The sequence below is a fragment of the Eptesicus fuscus genome, chromosome 1 (genome assembly GCF_027574615.1).
Source record: "Eptesicus fuscus isolate TK198812 chromosome 1, DD_ASM_mEF_20220401, whole genome shotgun sequence".
NCBI classification, from domain to species: domain Eukaryota; kingdom Metazoa; phylum Chordata; class Mammalia; order Chiroptera; family Vespertilionidae; genus Eptesicus; species Eptesicus fuscus.
Window position 1 is genome coordinate 10496559 of NC_072473.1, and position 16597 is coordinate 10513155.

Genomic DNA, 16597 nt, shown 5'->3' on the forward strand with positions numbered 1-16597 from the left:
CAATAAATTGGGCAAGACATGATGAGGACTTGAACCTGTGTTTCAAAACCTGGCATGAAAAGAGAAGTTCAACAGATACTTCTAAGGTAAGATGAGAGGATCTGTGGGTGGGGGTCATTGGGATGTGGGGGTGAGGGGGATGCAAGATTTATCTGCCAATGGTTAACCTCTCAAACCCCAGCAGTCCATGTGACATTGCCCTGAACCCCTCAAGTGTGGTAGGAAGGTTAAGATCCTAGACTCTGAAACTCAGACAGCCTAGGTCCAAATCCACCACTTGTTAATTTTGTACAACTTTTGTAACTTTGGGTAACTTACATAATCCACCTGACACTTCAATTTCCCATCTAGAAAATAGGGGTGAAGGTAATCATAACAGGACATACCTTATAGGTACTACTATTACAGCATTGAGAAGAATACGCAGTAAATACTGCTCATGTAAGTAATTAGTACAGTGATGTTCTCTCTATTTCTCATTTTCCTAGTGACTTTTTAAAAAATGATTTCTCCCTTCGATTGAGCAAGACTGCCACTTCAGTTTCTTTTCTCTTTATATTACTTGTTTCAAACTGCCCTTGGGATTTTCAAAATGCCCTTGGGGTCATTTTGGAAACATGTGAGGAAAGAGGCAGAAGTCAAAGGGTTTCAGATCTGGTGATCATACCTTGTTTCCTAAGTTCTTGTATAAAAGTCAAGACTCAGCAAAGTTTCAGGGAAAAATTGTAAAGCACAGCTGATCATAATGTTATTAGGTTGTCCTCTAGTTGGGTGCACAGTCTCCCTAGGTGCCAGAAGCCAGTTCCAGCATGTCATAATTGCAAGAGTTTCATCAAAAGGTTGATGGAACTTGGGGACTCAACAAGGGCTGAGTCACATATGTTATCACCTGTTGGGAATGGCTAAAGGCATTTCCCTGAACCTGAAAAGGATGATTGTTTGCTGCCAGACTTCTCAGGGCATCTTAATCTATATGTTATTGCCTCCTGTTGGCCAAACACCTGAACAGCTGAAGGCAATTCCCCAATCTGACCATGCTTCTGTACGAAACCCTACCCTTTGAAGTGTATATCTCCACCTTGCCTTAGGACAATTTGTGTTAATAAAAAGCAAGGGGTCCTGAGACAAGGAGAACTTGGTTTCTTCAGCCAAGCTCCTCTGCTAAGTGTATATCTCCACCTTGCCTTAGGACAATTTGTGTTAATAAAAAGCAAGGGGTCCTGAGACAAGGAGAACTTGGTTTCTTCAGCCAAGCTCCTCTGCTAAGTGTATATCTCCACCTTGCCTTAGGACAATTTGTGTTAATAAAAAGCAAGGGGTCCTGAGACAAGGAGAACTTGGTTTCTTCAGCCAAGCTCCTCTGCCCCCCCCCCCCATATGCCTTTCAAAATTATGTTTTGTCTCCGGACTCTTATTTAATCTATGCACAACCCCTACTCCAGATTCCAGAACCCTTCTAGATGCTGGATCAATACCACTGGCATTAAATTGTGCTCAACGTCTCTGGTATTACCTAGGGGTCATAAACTGGTTTCTAAAAATTAACATTAATTTCTTTTCTGATTATAATAATGTGGGTTTACTAGGATGTGGAGAAAATTCTAAACCACAGAACAAATGAAAAATAATAACTTTTAAAAAATAATGTTGGCTTGTTGTATGGATCTTCAGAATATCTTTGGGCCAGTTTTCAGAACAGAAACAACTAAATACAGCCTTGGGAGATGTTAGTATCATGTTTTATTTAGAAGTATTAACAGATACAAAATTGAGCTCATTAGCTTTCTAGTATGTGTGCTGGCTTTGTAATGTAACATCATGGCTAGGCTGAGCTACGTTTCCAGAATTCCTTTTTCTGTATGTTTCTGGGTAGTGTGGAACACAAGAGAGCTTCTTGTGGGAAATTTGGGTAGAAGTAAAGTAGCAGCCATTGTGTAGCTCTCACATGTTGACATTTATCAAGTGCTTCATGTCATTAATATGAGGGAGCAAACTGCTTTGGCTTCTCTGACTCCTGGGCCAGGTATGTATTTAATTTTGTGCCAAAGGGCTCAGCTTCTGCAGAAAGGTCACAGGCAATAAGAACTAACACGGTTTTCAGTCTGTTTTGTGGCTACAACTCATGCTTGTGGTTTCAGCTTGTTCTTGCTCTCCCCATCTTATATACATGCTCCCTTCTCTGCTGCCTGCCTTTCATAGATGTCAAGTTCTAGCATCAGATATGAATATAACAGCTTTACAGAGACTGCTTAACCAGCTTCCACAGTTGTATAAGATCAAATCCCTTTGACAAATGTGTGTGTGTGTGTGTGTGTGTGTGTGTCTAGTGATTCTTATTCTGCAATTGAACCCAGACTTATACAGTATGAAATAGAAAAGTTCTGAAGCAATTAGAGCAAATAGTTTATAGCCACACTGTTCAATACAGTAGCTACATGTGGCTATTTAAATTTAAAATAATTAAAGTTAAATAAAATTTAAAATTCAGTTCTTCAGTCACTTTTCAAGTGCTCAACAGCACTTGAGCCACATGTGGTTGGTGGCTACTGTATTTGGCAGTATAGATATCTGACACTTCCACTATCATAAAAAAATTATATTAGACAGTGATGGTCTCTAGTGATAATGGCTAGTATTTCCTGAATGTTTACAATGTCTCAGATGCATTACAGGCATCTGTTTTACATGCATGCATTAACTCATTTAATCTGCATATAACTATGAGAGGGGTACTGCTACTTTATAATAAAGAAACTGAAGCACAATGACCTTGTTACAGTCAGAGTTACATGCCATACTGTGAAGGTCCCAGTGGCCTAGGTTGACACAAAGGGAGTAGGTGGCTCTGGTGGAGGCTCCTGCTCTCAAATGACTCTCTTCTGATTGGATAATGAGCAGCTCAGCAGTGACCATAATGGACTTTTTCTTAGATTGTATAGACCTGGTGTCCTATGTGATCTCAAAAAGAAGAGATGCCTATCTCACCCCCCGAACCACTTCCAACAGCACAATGAGATGTACCAACAACCCTGGTGAAAAAGGGTCACACTCAAATTTATTAATTAAGATAAGGCAAGTTGCTGCAATAAATAAACCTGAAATCTCAGGGGCTTAAAAAAGTAGAAGTTTATTTTCCATGTGTAAAGTGCAATCAGTAGCCTAGAGTGGAAGAAAGAGTGGGGCAGAGAGAGGGGTATCTGCTCCATACAGTCATTCAGGGACCCAGATTGACAGAGAACCTGCCACCTTCAACATGAAGATTCCAAATTTGCTCTGGAGAGCAACATGCAACAGGCAAACAGTGAGGGGAATTAGGTGGGAGATATTTAATGGCTAGACCTGGAAGTGGCAAACATTGCTTCTGCCCACATCCATTGGCCAGAACTCAGTCACATGGCCACTGATTGCAAAGAAGGCTGAGAAATGTAGTCTTTACATGTGCTGAAGAAAAAAAAGTTTGGTGAGCTTCCATATCAGATTTAATTTGAATGCTGTGGAGTAATTAATACCCATTAAACTAATAATGGAACAAAATTAATGCTAAAATCACTCTTCCCACCTACTGTTTTCTCTCTTGTTCTTTGTCATGACATTGACAAGGTCAAAAGTCAGGTAATCAATGTGAATCAGAGAAGTATTTTGCCACTTTGAGAGTAAATATAAATCCCCCCTTTTTTGTGACTCATCTCCCAGGCTTTGTTCCCAGCAGATGTCCATATTATGGTTTTGTCATGAACCTCAAGAGTAGGATTTCCACATGATGAACCAGTTTTATAAATAGATACATACTAGTAAAAGGTGCTACAGAAGGCTGGGATTATGGATAGTTATGCTGCATCCTACTTAGTTAGAAATGTAGTATTTCTGAGTTGCCTCTATTTTGAAGACTAATCTTTGCTGTAGCACTTCTGGGTAGAAGATCCTTAGCAGGCCCTTAGGCCTTTGTAATGTTTGTGACTCCTGTTCTAATGTCTTCTTATATGTCTTTAGCTTGTCATGAGCCTTGAAAGTCTGACCTGGGATTTCTCACTTTAAATAACATCTAATTCTTGACTTGGTAATCTTTTTTATATGAATAAAATGTGCATGTCCATTTATTTCCAATGGATGAGTGAGTATACCTCCTTAACCAAGCTTTAAATGTGATTAAGAGACTGAGTTCTTGAGAGAGACCAAGTTGGGTTTAAATCCTAGCTCTGTATTGAGTAAGTTTCTAACATTTCTCTACTTATATTTCTTCATCTGTAAAATGGGGTTGATTACTTTTAACATAATTACATTACATTTATAAAGTATTTTATCACAGTTCCAACAATAAGTTACAATGATTATTAATTCAGACTATATGATTTTGTGTCCCTGGATAAAGTTTACATTTATGTAATAAACTGTTTTGCATCAAGTAAAAAAGATTGTTACTTTCCAAGATTTGCATGCATATGATTTTCATTCTGGCTATAAAACATTCTTATCTATTCACTAATGCTTGGTTAGTGAGGGTATCTATATATATAAAAGCCTAATATGCTAAGTGTCCGACTGACCTGTCGACCGATTGGTCAACTGCTCGACCAGTTGCTGTGACATACACTGACCACAAGAGGGTGGATGCTCCGACAGGTAGGTTACTTTGCTGCTGGAGTCCGGCCGATGGGGACTGGACGAGATGGGGCTGGACATGCCCTGGAGCCCTTCCACAATCCCTTCCCGTCTGGCCGGCCCCCATTGGCCCCAATCGGGACTGGGTGAGACAGCCCCGATTGCCGGCCAGGCTGAGGGACCCCACCTGTGCATGAATTCATGCACCAGGCCTCTAGTCCATTGTAAAACTGTGTTTATCTAATTTAAGTTTCAATAGCTTAGGACCATAGGAAGGACTCTTATAAAGACCATGGAGTTCCATCTCTTCACATTACATATCAGGAAACTAAGTTCATATAAATCCATTTCAAAGAGGCTTGAAGATGACCTGGTACAATACTGTAAATCTAGAAAACTGGCAAAGGTAGTCCCTTATATTACATTTCATTATTTCAAAAATTGTTTATTTACCCACAATAGACAGCATGAAAAATTTAGAGTGTGATGTTTGCTTTGTTTGAAGTTACGCCTGTACTGTTTTTCTGCTGCTGATTATACACACTGGATACAGTTATATATGTCTTTGCTCAACATATAAATGGGAAAATTTTTACTTAAATCACTTGAAAGTTAGTATCTTATAAGACTTGGAGTTCACTAGAAGAAAAGAATTACAAAATAGGCCATAAGTGGGGAAAAGACTAGATACCAAGCTAGTCTACAAGTAAGGAAACAAGCTCAGAAATGTGAAGAGATTTGCCCAAAATTTATTTATTTATTCCAATTTTTGAAGGCCTACTATATGCCAGACACTGGGCTTATAGCAGGGAATAAAACAAAGCTCATGGCCTCAAATAGAGTTTTTATCCTGGTAATATTGTACAACCCACTTGAAAGTGTTAAAATTCTACTTTGAAAAAATCCTATAACTGAAAATTCTTCAATAATTCAAACTCATCTCCCCATGCCTATACACCAAAACCCAGAATTTGTTAGACTTAATGTGAATTCAATTCACTGTAATAATAAATCATATTTTCTAGTAGGAACAAGGCAAAAAAAGCCTATATAGTTGAAACGCAACACAGCCCTGTGTTCAGTTCTTGTTTATTCAGTTAATCAGATAATTATAAGCAATTCTAATTTATTCACTAAAGCAAGACTACTGTCCATTTTATATTCCTAATTTCTCTCTTCTTAGAATTTACAAAATTCCATCCTATATCAAATGCTATAGTAACAAGAGAATGACTTTTACTTTATGCTGTGTGAGTTCCTGAAAGGAAAGAAGAGGAAAGGATAAAGGTCATATAGAATACTGATAGTGAAAACTAGCATAATTACCATAGACATCATTGCAAAAGCATCCTCAATTTATCTTGATGGTTTTTTATAGCACTGTGATCTTATAACACAAGACTTCTTGCCAAGAGCAATGTATTTCCTTAAAGATGTACCCACATCAAGGTACATTTCAACAGTTGTGTTCTCTTGGAACATCAACTTATTCTAATAGATTACTTTAGGTACTCAATGTCCTCTCCAGAGATCTCCCTCACGCTGCAGGGTTCCAGGGTATCCAACTGGCATCAACTGCCAAAGGCTGTGTCCAGTGGGCACCATGGTCTAGTTTCTCGGAATCCTACCATGGCCTGGGGTTCCTCTTTAATTGACCCAGGTGTAAACTTTCAGTACTATCTGTCACATCCTCCATGTGGCCCTTGGTCTAAGTTGTCCACACCATCATCTTTGCAGTTCTGTTCCTGTCTCTGGCTCTCAATAAACCTAGCCACTAGGGACATGAGGACAATTTAGAGTCCCTACCCTACCATACAAGATATGAGAAAGACTTAGAGAGAATACCATGTCCAGCCTTCTCTCTACCTAAATACACCGTGCCACCATTTCTCATCTCTATCATTGCCCTGTGCTGATATACAGGATCCTGTGAGGAGTTCTCACCAGTTTTAAGTAGAAAGTGGGACACAATTTTCTCTGCTTCAGTACCACCTCAACCTATCTAGAGCATCTATTATTCCTTGTCACCACTTCTACCTGCCAGTGAAAGGATCAGGGCGCAACAGAAGTGGCCTCATGCCTATGTGCGGGGAGTGAGATTTTGGGGGTTGCAAGATTGGCTGAGGATCAGATCAATGCCATGGTATTTATAACCTCATCTTTATTGATACAGAATTGAGAGAGAAAGGGACCAGCACTAGGTTTAGTATTGGAGGACAAAGTCAAACAAGACAGGTGCCCTGCTGCCAAATGGGAGGGGTGTTGAGGAGATGGGTAGAAAAAAGTGAAAGGAATTAAGAAGTACAAAATGCCAGTTATAAAAAATAGGGGGATATAAAGTACAGCATAGGGTATATAGTCAGTAATATTGTAATAACTAGGTGGGTACTAGAAATATCAGGGACATCACTTTCTAAGGTATATAACTGTCTAATCACTGTTGTATACCTGAAATTAATTTAATACTATATTTCAACTGTAATTGGAAAATAATTTTTTAAAAGATAGGTGTCCTGCCTTTTAGGATCATTTACTCTACCTCCTACAGCTCTAACATGTGCTGCATGAGGAAAAACCAAGACAGATGGACAAAGCATGAGAGGGTAAGAGGAAACAAGACAGTGAGGCCTTGAAGAACAGGGAATTATAGAGGAATCTATTACTGGAAATTCCTGCAGCACAGAAAGATCTAGGTCCAGCCCAGAGAAAGAGTATGTTGGGGATTATAGCTTATGAGATCACCAAATTGGCTCAAATTTGTAATTGTTTCCAAATGGGGAAGACAATTCTGCAAGAATGAAATTATAACTATCTTCCACTATTATGTCATCTCACCCTCTGGAAAATAGTTGTACCTAAAAGAAGACCTCCTTCAAAGACTTCGAAAGAAAGAAAGAAAGAAAGAAAGAAAGAAAGAAAGAAAGAAAGAAAGAAAGAAAGAAAGAAAGAAAGAAAGAAAGAAAGAAAGAAAGGAAGGAAGGAAGGAAGGAAGGAAGGAAGGAAGGAAGGAAGGAAGGAAGGAAGGAAGGAAGGAAGGAAAGAAAGGAAGAAAGGAAGAAAGGAAGAAAGGAAGAAATAAAGAAAGGAAGAAATAAAGAAAGAAAGGAGTTGGCATGGTCTGGAAGAGCTAGAGGCTAGATGTAAGTATAGCTACCTGCCCATTTGGGCTTCTGGTAAATCAAGAATGACTCCTTTAAACAACACTAAATCACACAACTGAAAGTACTAAATTCTAAGGATTCTCTCTATTGGCCAGTGGCCTAACAAGAGAGGGTCAGACGCATCTCTCCTTGCTGTCAAGAGCTACTGAATCATCTCTCAGGCTTCCAGTGTAAAGCTACTGTGTTTGCAGTCCAGATTCCCCAGAGCCAGGGGGAATGACTGCTCTCCAGCGGAATGACATACCCCAGGCTCCCTCTTCATCTTCTCCTCATGCCTTAGTGACATGTTCATTCAGTCTTCAGACACTTACTGAGCAGCCTGGTATAGTATAAAGAGTACAGGCTACAGATTCCAATTGGGTATCCTCTAAGCTGCGTGACTCTGGGCAAATCACCTCATCTCTTTAATGCTCAGTTTCTTCATCTGCACACTGAGACTAAAAATACTTGGTTTTTAGGAAGAGTTTTTATGAAGATTAAATGAGATTATGTACATAAAGTACCTAAAAGGGCCTGGCCTTGAGCAGGCCCTTAGTGCTCATTCATTTTCCTCCCATTAGTTTCCCACCCACCTCATCAAACCTCCATTCTCCCTTCTCACCTGACACTAACAATGCACTGCAAAGAGTCATGATGCCAAGGAAGTACATAATGGCATGATACAAAGTGACAAGTATAAAAAGATATGTATGGGGGGAAAGGAGCACTGGGGAGAGAGATTTAATTCTTCTGAAGAGGTCAGGGCAGGTTTTATAGAGGTAGTAATATTTGGCTGGACCTTGGAAAATGGGTGTGTTTACAAATGGGGATGACCCTTCAGAGGGAGGAAGTAGGGAAGTGATATGAGAAAGGAAGTAAAGTGAATAATGGGCATATTAATGAGCAGGTTACTACTATGGGAAGCTAGCATATGTAAATACCAACTCCCATCTCTCACTGTTGTGGGGTGTTAACTCCCTGGTACTTCCGGCTTTTTCTATGTATAGGTTAAACATGGTCCCATGGGCAAAGATCATTCTCAGTCAGAGAGACATGGCAGCCATCAGCATATACAGGTTCTGTCTGTAGGTGACCTCTGGGGTGGGCCAGGCGATATGGACAGGGATATTCATCAAAGACCAGACCTAAGCCATTCTGAACTGAAGAGAACCTGCCTCAGTTCGAAGCTGCTCAGGGAGATGGTGTCTGTGAGCCATCTGGATGATCCAATCTAGCATTCAGTGATTCTCATAATTATGGATTCCCCCATTATTATTAATCTACTAGAGGCCCAGTGCATGAAATTCATGCACGTGTGTGTGTATGTGTGTGTGTGTGTGTGTGTGTGTGTGTGTGTGTGTGTTCCTCAGCGCAGCCTGCACCCTCTCCAATCTGGGACCCCTTGAGGGACATCCCTCTCACAATCCAGGACTGCTGGCTCCCAATCGCTTGCCTGCCTGCCTGCCTGATTGCCCCTAACTGCTTCTGCCTGCCAGCCTGATCACGCCCTAATGACTCCCCTGCCAGCCTGATCAACACCTAATTGCTCCCCTGCCAGCCCGATTGCCCCTAACTGCCCTCCCCTGCTGGCCTGATCACCCCTAACTGTCCTCCTCTGCAGGCCTGGTTGCCCCCAACTGCCCTCCCCTGCCAGCCCAGTCACCCCTAACTGGTTGCCCCCAACTGCCCTCCCCTGCTGGCCCGGTCACCCCTAACTTCCCTCCTTTGCCAGCCTGGTCGCCCCTAACTGCCCTCCCCTGCCAGCCTGGTTGCTCCTAACTGTCCTCCCCTGCAGGCCTGGTCCCCCCCAACTGCCCTTCCCTGCAGGCCTGGTCCCCCCCACCAACTGCCCTCCCTTTCAGGCCTAGTCCCTTTCAACTGCCTTCCCCTGCAGGCCATCTTGTGGTGGCCATCTTGTGTCCACATGGGGGTGGCTATCTTGTGTGTTGGAGTGATGGTCAATTTGCATATTACCTCTTTATTATATAGGATAGGTGCATTACCACCAAGCTACTGAGTCTAGTATAGCAGAGAGGTTAAGATAGTGCAATACTTAAATACATAAAGATTGGGTCATATGGCCTGAGTTTGAATTGCAGCTCTGCAACTGAAATGATTAATCTAGGGCAACTTGCTTACCTTCTCTGTGCCTCAGTTTCCTCATCTATAAAATGGAGCTAATAATAGTGCCTACTTCAAAGGGTTATTGAGTGAGCTTTAAATGAGTTAGCCTTTTATAAGGGCTCAGAAGAGTGGCTGGGACATGGTGATATCAAGGTGATTATTAAATAATGAACTCTTAGTAGGAGTTCTGAAAGACAATAATAAACTTCTATTTAGCCCTTTCTAGATCCCTAAACACATAATTCAGAAAAACCATTACATATACAATGTTATATGCTAATTATATGACAATAAAGCTGGAGAGGAGTGGGAGAAAAATGTTTGTCTTCATGGGGCTTTCTTTTTTTAAGCATAGAGAGTCTTACAAGAACCCATTGGGGAGCTCATGGTAGCCCCAATTTTGAAGAAGAAGAAATAGAGGTTCTGGTGGTCTAGTGGCAAATCAAAATTATGCAAATAGCAGGTGGCATGGGGAAGGCTCTAACCCTAAAGCTCACCACCTTTCTACTATATCATACTGTCAGCAGTAATATTTTAACCAATTCTTCACTTTGGGCATTCATCAGCATCACCTGGAAGGCTGATTAAAACACAGACTGCTGGGAGCCACCACCAGAGTTTCCAATTCAGCAGGTCTAGAATGAGCCTGACAATCAGCACTTTTAAAAACTCCGAGGTGATGCTGATACTGCTTGTCTGGGGCCACACTTTGGGAACCACTGCTTTCAGAAATCAATTCATATGACAATCAGAGCAAGAAATTCAGCCCTGGCTGGTGGCTCACATGCTTGGAACATAGTCCCATACACCAAAAGGTTGCAGGTTCAATTCCCAGTCAGGGCACATGCCCAGGTTGTGGGGTGCCTACGGGAGGCGACTGATTGATGTTCCTCTCTTATATTGGTCTCTCACCCCCTCTCCCTTTCTCTCAAAAAAAAAATAGAAAGAGAGGGAGAGAGAGAGAGAGAGAGAGAGAGAGAGAGAGAGAGAGAGAGAGAGAGAAAGAAAGAAAGAAAGAAAGAAAGAAAGAAAGAAAGAAAGAAAGAAAGAAAGAAAGAAAGAAAGAAAGAAAGAAAGAAAGAAAGAGAAAAAAAAACATTCAGCAGCCTTAAGCATCCACTTAGGTTTTCCCTACTCAGGTTTGTTTCAGAGCTATGCACTTTCTGGTTTACCTGCCCTGTTTCACCATTTTTGAATATACTTTTCCAAAAAGACTTATTTCTACCAAGCAGCTTTCATTTTGGTGGTTTTCCCCTGCTGTTCCACTTTCATTCCTCATCTACCCCTGTGGTGGAAAAAGCACTGAAACGTGAGACCAACGATCTAGTATCTAGTCTGGCTCCACCACTTCTTAACCAATGATGCCCTGGGGACATTTACTCATCCGTAAAGTAGGGATATTTGATTTTTGCTCTGCCAATCCCACAGCGAGATGATATATGTGAGCATAGTTGACATGAATGTCACATGGCCACACCAGAATTTGTATCCCATGATGGATATCTGGAGGAGTTTGCTCTCTCTACTTCTGCCAGTTGAACCAACATTGCCTGGGAGCTTGTTAGAAATGTCTATTCTCAGGTCCACCCCAGCCCTACTACATTTTGGGAAAGGACCCAGAGATCTGTGTTTTAACAAGCTCTCAAGGTGATTCTCATGCACATTCCCTGGTTTTGTGATTTTGAGCACAAAATTCAGAGGTAGGGACAAATCCTTGCTTAGACACTTCTTTGAGCAAGTTACTTATCTCTCTGAGCCTCAGTTTCTTGATCTAAGAAATGCGGCTAAGACTAGAATCTCCCTTTCATAGAATTGGTTGAGAAGCTTAAGAAAGTGAATGCATGTAAAGCACATAGGGACCTGGCACACTGTAAGCAGTCAGTGCAAGTTTAGCTCTTATCATTTTTTAAATAAACTATTGTGGCTTCTTGACAACATGCCCCAGTGTCTACTTTTTGAAGGACTACTTTACCCTGTTGGAAAGTTCTCCATAGATTTTATGTGCATGTATGTGTGTTGTGTGTATGTTTTATTTATGCTATTGTTTAGTTGGAGATAGTAAATATTTGCTTTAGCCAATGAAGACTTCTTGGTCCTGCTACTTTTTTGAATAAGAAAGGTATTTCTCTGTCATTAATAATGCCTTTTTAAATAACATTCCTAGGGAGTGTTTTTTACATTTGCATCGCACTGTATTATTTTGGCAGTTGTACCCATAGATACTGCAGCCCCAGGATTTCTAGCCTTTTTACTGCCTTCCTCGGATGCCTTTTCTCCTTGTTTCATAATATAAAGATCCTGTTTTCTGAAATATATGCTGCTTCATTTGGCTGGTTCTCTACCTCTCTTAAATTTCCATGCAGAAGTGTCTTCAAATAGATACTTTAAAAAAAACACAATTAAATACCAGAAACAAACCCTCACATATGTGGCCATTTGTTATTTTACAAAGGTGCCCATATAATTCGATGGGGAAAAGACAGTCTTTTCAACAAATGGTGCTGGGAAAACTGGATATACACGTGCTAGAGAATGAAGTTGGACCCTTATGTTATACCATATACACAAAATGAACTCAAAGTAGATTAAAGTGTCTAAACATAAGAGCTAAAACTATGCTAAGTGAAATAAGTCAGTCAGAGAAAGATAAATATCACATGGTCTCACTCATTTGCGGATTATAATGAACAACATAAACAGATTCAGAGACAGAGAAGCATCGATCAGATACTCAAACCTCAGACGGAAGGTAGGGGAGGGTGGGGGTTAGGGGAAGAGATCAACCAAAAGACTTGTATGCATGCATATAAGCATAACTAATGGACAGAGACAGCAGGGGGGTGAGGGCATGTACAGGAGTGGGGTGGGGGGCAATGGGGGATATGGACACATATGTAATACTTAATAAAAAATCAATTAAAAAAGAGCTAAAACTATAAAACTCTTAGAAGAAAACAAAGCAGGAAATCATGACATTGGACTTGGCTATGATTTCTTAGATATGACAGCAAAAGCACAGGCAACAAAATAAAAATATATAAACTGGGCTTCATCAAAATTAAAAACTTTTGTGCATCAGAGGACACTATTAAGAGAGTGAAAAGACAACCCACAGAATAGGAAAAAACACTTATAAATCATAAATCTGATAAAGGATTAATATCCAGAATATATACAGAACTCCTAAAACTCAACAACAAAAAATCCCCAACAACCCAATTAAAAAATGGGCCAAAGATTTGAAGAAATTTCTCCAAAAGAGATAAACAAATGGGTAATAAGCATATGAAAGGTGATCAACATCACTAATAATTAAGGAAATGCAAGTCAAAACCACAATGATATACCATTTCACACCCATTATCAAAACAACAGAAAATAACAAGTGATGGTGAAGATATAGAGAAACTGGAATCCTTGTGCCTTGATGGTAGGAATGTAAAATGGTACAGCCACTGTCCAAAACAGTTTGGTAGATCCTCAAAAAGTAAAACATAGAACTACCAAATAACCCAGAAATTCCACTAATATATATATATCTCCATCCAAAAGAATTGAAAGCAGGGACTCAAACAGATACTTGTACACCAATGTTCAAGGTATTATTTACAATAGCCAAAGGTGGAAATAATCCAAATGTCCATCAAAAATGAATGGGTAAACAAAATGTAGAGTATTATTCAGCCTTTAAAAAGAATGAAATTTTGATACATGCTACAATATGGATGAACATCAGAAACATTATACTAAGTAAAATAAGTCAGACACAAAAGAATAAATATTGTATGATTCCACTGATATGGCAAATTCATAGCAACAGAAAGAATAGAGGTTATCAGAGACTGGGGGAAGGGAGAATGGGAAGTTATTGTTTAATGGGTATAGAGTTTCAATTTGAAATGATGAAAATGTTTTGGAAATGAGCAGTGGTGATGTGTGCACAAAATTGCAAATATATTTAATGCCAGTGATTTGTATACTTTAAAATGTTTAAAATGGTAAGTTTTATGTTATGTTTATTTTACCACAGTAAGAAATTCTTAAATAAACACACACATGCTTACACACCAATGAAAGAAAACAAGTACCTTACCTTCCAGGGATGTAGCCAAAATAACATGAAGATGAATGACAAGGAATATCTTGAATATCAGTAAAAGTTCTTCAGGTCTGCCAACATGGCCACACTGCCCGCCAGAGAAAAACATCCTGGAATAAAATAAGGGGAAAATATATCATCACATCTTGCCATAATCACAACAAAGCAATACCAAAAGGTCACGTCTTCAACCAGGCAAACTGCAGTCCTGCTTCCTTTAAATAACTATAGTTATAAATCATTGGCAATGCCAGGTGGCCACTGGCTACAAAAAAGCAAAACCTATGTTTATTATGGGAGGACCACCCAATGGGATGTTATATTATGTTAAAAAATGACAAGCAAGATTGACCATGTGGATTTATGGAAATCATCAACACATGCAAAATATCAAGAAGAAGTTAAAAACCAAAATACTGCATATATAAGGTGTCCCCAAAAATGTATACACACACTTTATTTTTAAAAATATATTTTATTGGTTGCAGAGAGGAATGGAGAGAGAGAGGGAGAGAGAAACATCAATGATGAGAGAGAATCACTGATTAGTTGCCTCCTGCATGCCCCACACTGGAAATCGAGCCTGCAACCAGGGCACATGCCCTAATGGGTAATTTAACCATGACCTCCTGGTTCACAGGTTGATGCTCAATCATTGAGCCATGCTGGCTGGGCTGTACACACACACTTTAAATTATTATAAAGGCAGTGTTTATTAAAATACATTTCATTTTCAAAATTGAGATATAAGCTGGTAAAGTGTGTATACATTTTTTGGGGACACCCTGTATAATTATTACCAAATAAAATCTAGTTAAAAACTATGCTAAGAATTAGAAGGGATCACAGAATCTTACAAATAATCTACTCCTGTTTATGTCTTAGATTATAAAAGGATGGGTACATTGCATTTCCTCTTAATTACATATTAGTTCATTATTATCGCTTTCATTCTTAGTAGTCAAGAGGACAGTCAACATTTTTTAAAAAAGCAAAGTTTACATCAGAACTGAATCTAAAAACCTCATTTACCAGTCATTTATTCATTCATTCAACAGATATTTATTGAAGGCCAACATTCACCAGATGAGATATGAGGTCTGAATAGGAGTTAACTAGACAAGATACATGTGGTGGAGGTAGGACAGAGGCTTAGGGGAGCTAGGCACACGGAATTAGAATTGCAAGTGCTAAGTCTGTGTCTGTTCCTTTCACAGCAGGAGGCAATGACAGCCCAATGAGAAGGCTTCCTCTATGTGACCACAGGGGAAGTGGCTGGGACAGTCCAGGCTGTGTGTTCTCAGCTGGTAGAGCTCCAGGCCACAGAGCACCTATGAACCCTGCCAACTCTGCCTTCTACCAAATTAAGATAGAGTGTGTGTGTGCAGCAGTGAAGACTAAAGAGAGGAGTTCACAGGTCCTGGCCACTCAATGTCTGAGTGACATTGGACAGGTTATGTACAATGGCCAAGATTCCCCATTTAACAAATTGTAATAAGAGCACAAACCTACCTGATAGTGTTCTTGTATTGAGTAAACAAGAGATCTTTGCATATAGTGAAGGCACTATAAATACTAGTTGTACTCTTCACTCATTCAGTCAAATCATATTTATTTTGCACCTAGTATGTACAGGGTCAGAGAGTGCAGGGGTTATAGGGTTGAGGGCATATAAAGATTGGGATAAATCACAAATTCTTAGTCTCAAAGAAAAGTGGGCAATTTTTAAGAATCCTATAATTTATAGCCATCACCAGTACCAGGGTGGTGATACTTTCCTGGTCTCAGACCAGGAGGTAAATCCTTCTTCCAAAGAGGGCTTACATGTTTTCAATCAATAAATTGTTACATATTAATCTCTATATATAAAAGCCCAATATGCAGATTGTCCCCTTGAGAGTTTGACCAGGAGACTGAGAGTTCAATCGCTCGCTGTGACATGTGCTGACCACCAGGGGGCGGTGCAGAACAAAGGAAGGCCCTCATTGGCCCTGATTGCGGGCCAGGCCAAGGGACCCTACCTGTACAAGAATTTCATGCACCAGGCCTCTAGTATATTAATAATATACTACATTAATATATTGTAAACTGCCTGTGGTTTGTTGTTCCTCTTCAGCACTTTTATCCTCTCTCTGTTCATAATGGCATATTATTGATCCTCCCAAATGAGTCACTCAAAAGAGAATGCTAATATAATTGTGCAAAAATGTAGCAATGTCTCTCTGGAGGAAAATGTGTCTGCTACAGCTACACACAATATTGATGAATCTTAGACATAAAAGAATGCACATTGTACATGATTCCATTCATATGAGGAACAAAAGCAAACAAAACTAATCGATGGAGTAGGAAGTTGGAAGAGTAGTTATCCTTGGAAGAAGGAGGGGGTGTAATAATTAGGAGTGGGCACAAGGGGGTTTCTGTTACATGGATGTGTTCAGTCCCTGAAATTCACTGAATTGTACACTTATATGTATATCATAAAAAGCTTCATTTAAAAATTAAAAATATTAATTTATATCTTATTTCTGAACTCAGTTCCCCTGAGATTTTGTTTCATTAGAGAGAGAGAGAGAGAGAGAGAGAGAGAGAGAGAGAGAGAGAAATGGGAGAGAGAAACATCGATGTGAGAGAG

The 16597-nt window shown here is 39.9% G+C and overlaps 1 protein-coding gene across 1 annotated transcript in view; it reads right to left on the reverse strand.

The window, feature by feature from the left end:
* Window positions 1–16597, reverse strand: part of ADGRG2 (adhesion G protein-coupled receptor G2) — a 117671-nt gene that overhangs the window by 59128 nt on the left and 41946 nt on the right. Inside the window, exon 3 of the mRNA XM_054720648.1 lies at window positions 13957–14072. Within this exon, the coding sequence (XP_054576623.1) occupies window positions 13957–14071 (115 nt within the window). The 5' untranslated portion in view covers window position 14072. The remainder of the gene's footprint in view (window positions 1–13956; window positions 14073–16597) is intronic.